At 43.8% G+C, this 4,398-nt stretch overlaps 3 protein-coding genes across 4 annotated transcripts in view; 1 reads left to right on the top strand and 2 right to left on the bottom strand.

Annotated features, from left to right (window-relative positions):
• Nucleotides 1-96: 96 nt before the first annotated feature.
• Nucleotides 97-1,017, bottom strand: LOC117582540. Its single transcript, XM_034270349.1, has 3 exons — nucleotides 825-1,017; nucleotides 501-764; nucleotides 97-431 (listed from the first exon to the last, which is right to left on the bottom strand). Exons 1-3 carry the CDS (start codon nucleotides 947-949, stop codon nucleotides 401-403), a joined length of 420 nt encoding a protein of 139 aa, XP_034126240.1. The 5' UTR covers nucleotides 950-1,017; the 3' UTR covers nucleotides 97-400.
• A 236-nt stretch (nucleotides 1,018-1,253) lies between these two features.
• LOC117582534 (kinesin-like protein KIN-7I) overlaps nucleotides 1,254-4,398 on the top strand; it is a 9,080-nt gene continuing 5,935 nt past the window's right edge. The window contains exons 1-6 of one of the 2 annotated variants that reach the window (XM_034270338.1): nucleotides 1,254-1,549; nucleotides 1,617-1,739; nucleotides 1,800-2,146; nucleotides 2,212-3,119; nucleotides 3,254-3,421; nucleotides 3,590-3,669. In XM_034270338.1, the coding sequence (XP_034126229.1) occupies nucleotides 1,417-1,549; nucleotides 1,617-1,739; nucleotides 1,800-2,146; nucleotides 2,212-3,119; nucleotides 3,254-3,421; nucleotides 3,590-3,669 (1,759 nt within the window). In that variant the 5' untranslated portion in view covers nucleotides 1,254-1,416. The remainder of the gene's footprint in view (nucleotides 1,550-1,616; nucleotides 1,740-1,799; nucleotides 2,147-2,211; nucleotides 3,120-3,253; nucleotides 3,422-3,589; nucleotides 3,670-4,398) is intronic. The other variant, XM_034270339.1, reaches the window with a different exon arrangement.
• LOC117582541 (kinesin-like protein KIN-7C, mitochondrial) lies at nucleotides 4,021-4,387 on the bottom strand. The gene is made up of 2 exons (XM_034270350.1): nucleotides 4,270-4,387; nucleotides 4,021-4,209 (listed from the first exon to the last, which is right to left on the bottom strand). The coding sequence occupies exons 1-2, from the start codon at nucleotides 4,343-4,345 to the stop codon at nucleotides 4,070-4,072; spliced, it is 216 nt and encodes a 71-aa protein (XP_034126241.1). The 5' UTR covers nucleotides 4,346-4,387; the 3' UTR covers nucleotides 4,021-4,069.

The raw sequence follows: 4,398 nt of genomic DNA, 5'->3' as shown, positions 1-4,398 counted from the left end.
AGTTCACGAATGAATGAAATTGAATTGATTGAAATTTAAAATTTCATGGCATACTTTGAACAAATAAAGTCAAAATTTTATTAAATTCAATTCCAGTTTTTTTTTTTTTCAATCGGGTTATTTATGGAGCTAAAATTTTAATGTCACACTCAAGCGAATAGTTACGAATGAATGAAATTAAATTGGTTGAAACAAAAGCAAGTGATATTTCAAATTTCATGGCATACTTTGATCTAAAAAAAAAAAGTTATTAAATTAAATTCAGTTTGCCAGTGTTGACAAGTGCATGTTTCAGCAGTGTTTCTCAAACTTATTGCACCCTAATACCAAATTGAATTTTTTTCCAACTACCCAATCGATTTGGTTTATTTGTCAATTATTTATTTATTTATTGTGTACTCTATGAATCTGTGAAAATTTGAGATTGATTTCTGCAAGTAAACATTTTTGCTGGTTATTTACGATTTCATTAAATAATTTTTAACCGACAAGAACCTTACCTTAGCTGTCTGAAGAAGTCAATTTTCTTTCGATGCTCAGTCACCAGTTCCATGTTGAGATGATCATCCATGAATTTGAATGGGCTCGAGGTTATGCTGTAAAATGGATTAACTTGTCGGCGGCAAAAGTCCGGATCTGGCGAGGTTTCTACGGGCACACATTTTCGAAATTTAGAGCCAAGGCCTGTCCAGCTGTAGTCCTTGGAATAGCTGGAAACAAGAGGATCCTTATCTTGCGGCACAAACGTCTCATCTGCTGAATATCTGCAAGAGACAGGAGTACACTGATAAATAGGAATCTATTAAACTGAATCTTCCACTTACTGATTCGACTTGAATCTTTGTTTCTTTGCACCGCTTTCCAGGGCATCCTGTGTTGTGGTTTTCAGACCAGCCATGCAGTCATTCGCCTCACTATAAAACACGCTCGATTTCTGCTGGTGCGGCATAATTTTGAGTAAATCCAATTGTGGTAACAATAAAAGGAAAGCCTATAATATATGTATATTTTTTACTTATATAAAGGATAAGTATATTTTTTCGAAATATTTAAACATTTTTTATATGTTTTTCTAGGTCGTTTGAAAATAACTGTTAGCGTCAAAATCAATTCTCATAATTCTAAGAATTCCAATTAAATGGTTTTATTTACCAGAATATGAGGACTTACGGTATATTTTGAAACTGAGAATGTATATTTTGGTATATTTTTGAGGGCCATGCGGTATATTTGATCGATAAATCCACGGTCACATTGAAAGCGGCATTTGTTCGAAATTAACTGTACGTACGCAATGCAAAAAAAGGAACAATTGTTCTAAAATCTAGAAGTTACATTGTAAAGTGTCATTATATGTGAATTGTCAATTGAGTTGTGAATGTTTGAATGTAATACGAACTTAAAGTAAGCCCGAGAATGTCTGCGAAGAGTTCAATTCAGGTGTGCATCAAGGTGCGCCCCTGCGAGGCCGGCGATTCCTCTGTGTGGGAAGTAAAGGAAGGCCGCTCCATACATCTTATTGACAGCCAAGCCGATCCGTGCGTCTTCGGTGAGTGTGGAAATCATTGAGAAAATGCATTATCATCAAGTTCCCTACGTGGGTGTCTTATTTGCAGACTATGTATTCGACCAGACTGCACACAATCAGGAGGTATTTGACCGCATGGCCAAGCATATCGTCCATGCATGCATGCAGGGCTTCAACGGAACTATTTTTGCCTATGGCCAGACGTCATCAGGTATTTATACATCGCTGCATATGCCTCGAACTCACTCACACACATACAAATTCCCTTCAGGCAAAACCTACACAATGATGGGAGACAACCAGAACCTCGGTGTTATGGTACTGGCCGCAAAGGAAATATTTAAGCAAATAGCCAACGAAAACGATCGCGACTTTCTGCTGCGAGTGGGCTATATTGAGATCTATAACGAGAAGATCTATGATCTTTTAAACAAAAAGAACCAGGATCTGAAGATACACGAGGCAGGGAATGGCATCGTGAACGTGAACTGCGAGGAATGTATTATAACGAGCGAATCGGATCTGTTGCGCTTCCTTTGCATGGGAAACAAGGAGCGCACAGTGGGCGAAACCAATATGAACGAGCGTTCCAGTCGCTCCCATGCCATCTTTCGTATCGTGAGTCTAAAAGATAAACTGATATTTTGCTGCCCTGATCTCAGATTTTGTCTTTGCATTTGCAGATCATTGAGTCGCGCAAGAGCGATCGCACTGACGACGATGCCGTCATTCAGAGCGTCCTGAATTTGGTAGACTTGGCCGGTTCGGAGCGGGCAGATCAGACGGGTGCGCGCGGTGCTCGCCTCAAGGAGGGCGGCCACATCAACAAGAGTCTGCTGTTCCTCAGCAATGTGATCAAGAATCTGTCTGAAAACGTTGACAACAAGTACATAAGCTTCCGCGACTCCAAGTTGACGCGAATACTGCAGGCCTCGCTGGGCGGCAACGCCTTTACGTCCATAATATGCACCATCAAACCCTCGATCATCGAGGAGTCGCAGTCGACCATAAATTTCGCCATGCGTGCCAAGAAGATCCGCATCAAGCCCGAGGTCAACGAGATGGTGTCTGATGCCACAATGATGAAGCGACTGGAGCGTGAGATTAAGGAGCTGAAGGACCGTCTGGCCGAGGAGCAGCGCAAGAACGAGAGCCAGCTCAAGGTGAAGCAGCTTGAGAACCGCATTCAGAACGACATGCACAAGATCATTACTAGCAACTCGCTGAACGACAAGCGGCTGCAGAAGCGTCGCCGCACCTGGTGTCCTGCCACCTCCATACCAGAGGGTGGCCTGCCCACACCGCTGCCCTGCATTCCAGCCGAGCCCAGCCTGGAGCGGCAATCGAAGGTGTCACAGCTGCCAAAGCCCGTTTTCTTTCCCACCTCTCACATCAGCCACCGCGCCGACAACGGTCCCAAGACTGTAAATATAATGAAGTCGCTAGACATTGGCACGGATGAGGAGTTCTCGCCAGCGGAATTTATAGACTTTGGTTGCGGGCCATCGGATGCACTGAGGACGAGAGAGCAAAGCAGGGTGCTGCCAGCGCTGGCTCTAACGCCCAACATTGGGCAGATGGGAGTGGCAAGGTAAGTAGATTTAAATTGTTTCCCCAATGCACAACCACAACATCACCCAGCATGCACACACACAAATACACACACTCACACACACACCTAACACTCTTATTCATCATCGCATGGGTCCATACTCTTTTGGTTAGCTTGGTGGAGAAAACGAAAAACGATCGCTTGGAGCTGCAAATGTTCACCTCGTTAGAGAAGCACTTTGAAGGGGACTGGGAAAATTCGCAGGCTCTGACAGCGAAGCTGTCCGAGGTCACAGCCCAGCGGGATGAGCTAGAGTCAGAGAGCCAAAAGAATGCACAGCGGTGAGTCCCACAGGATTGAAATTAGATTACATTGGGAAGGGGCTTGCCATACACACAAAATCAGGATAAATCAAAAATTCGTTTCCTAAATATTAACAACACACATTCCTAAATGCAACCAAAAGTCTAGTCGAGTGAATTATAGCAACGTTCCACTGTCTGTTTTAGATGCGATGAGCTGCAGGCCGAGCTACAGGCAGCCAATGCCAAGAACTTGGAGTACGAGGAGAAACTGCAGACCATGAAGGAGAAGTTGGAGTTTTATAATCGTGAGGCTGTTAGCTTGGAGTTCGAATATGAGTCCCACAAAACCAAGTCAAAGCTGCGAGAGACGGATCTTCTGTCGGCCCTGTCCGAGAAGGATTTAACCATTGAAAATCTGCAGAAAAGTCTCGACGAATTGTCTCGCGATGTCCTGCGCAACAGCAAGGAGGAACGGATGCGCTCCCCCATAGTGGATACATCGATGCCCGAGATAATCTGCGACAAGTGTGTGGAATTTGAACGTCTGCTGGCCGATGATGCCAACGCAAAGCTGGAGAGCATTCAACTGTCCTTTAGCCAGAAGGCAGAGGACAGCCACATTACCATTTCCAGTATCCTTTATCTTTATTTCAGTCTGCCGCTTTTTAATCAGATCGGTTATGATTAATTGTTAATTTCTATGAACTGAAGACGCAGCAGAAAGCTGCGTTGCTTGTCTTTGCGTATCGTCTCAAATATTTCCTTTGTTGCCAGCTCTATTACCCCTGGGTTCTGGTCATCGCCCAGCATTGTATGGGTTTTGCCTAAGTGAAGTTCCGAAACTTTAATTCCTGCGAGGCTACATTGATGGGCATTTAGCATACCTGATGATGTGCCACCGTATGTAATTAGTGTTCCATTGTTTCCTGATATCACTTTGTGCACAATGGGCTTGGCCATGCAATTGAAAATATGCGAGTTTGTGGCCTCATGGTCGAACACAAAGTCTTCAA

Source organism: Drosophila guanche, unplaced genomic scaffold (assembly GCF_900245975.1).
Source record: "Drosophila guanche unplaced genomic scaffold, DGUA_6, whole genome shotgun sequence".
In the NCBI taxonomy this organism is placed as follows: domain Eukaryota; kingdom Metazoa; phylum Arthropoda; class Insecta; order Diptera; family Drosophilidae; genus Drosophila; species Drosophila guanche.
Note: the sequence above shows the minus strand (reverse complement) of the source record. Positions and strands in the feature narration are given on the sequence as shown.

What these genes read in the sequence shown, in the direction of transcription:
- LOC117582541 (XM_034270350.1), bottom strand. Translation starts at nt 4,345, where the DNA reads ATGGCCAAGCCCATTGTGCACAAAGTGATATCAGGAAACAATGGAACA. An exon ending in ATACGGTGGCACATCATCAG is followed by an intron (nt 4,210 to 4,269) that starts GTATGCTAAATG and finishes AACTTCACTTAG; the next exon opens with GCAAAACCCATACAATGCTG.
- LOC117582540 (XM_034270349.1), bottom strand. Translation starts at nt 949, where the DNA reads ATGCCGCACCAGCAGAAATCGAGCGTGTTTTATAGTGAGGCGAATGAC. An exon ending in CAAAGATTCAAGTCGAATCA is followed by an intron (nt 765 to 824) that starts GTAAGTGGAAGA and finishes TGTCTCTTGCAG; the next exon opens with ATATTCAGCAGATGAGACGT. An exon ending in GACTTCTTCAGACAGCTAAG is followed by an intron (nt 432 to 500) that starts GTAAGGTTCTTG and finishes GTTTACTTGCAG; the next exon opens with AAATCAATCTCAAATTTTCA.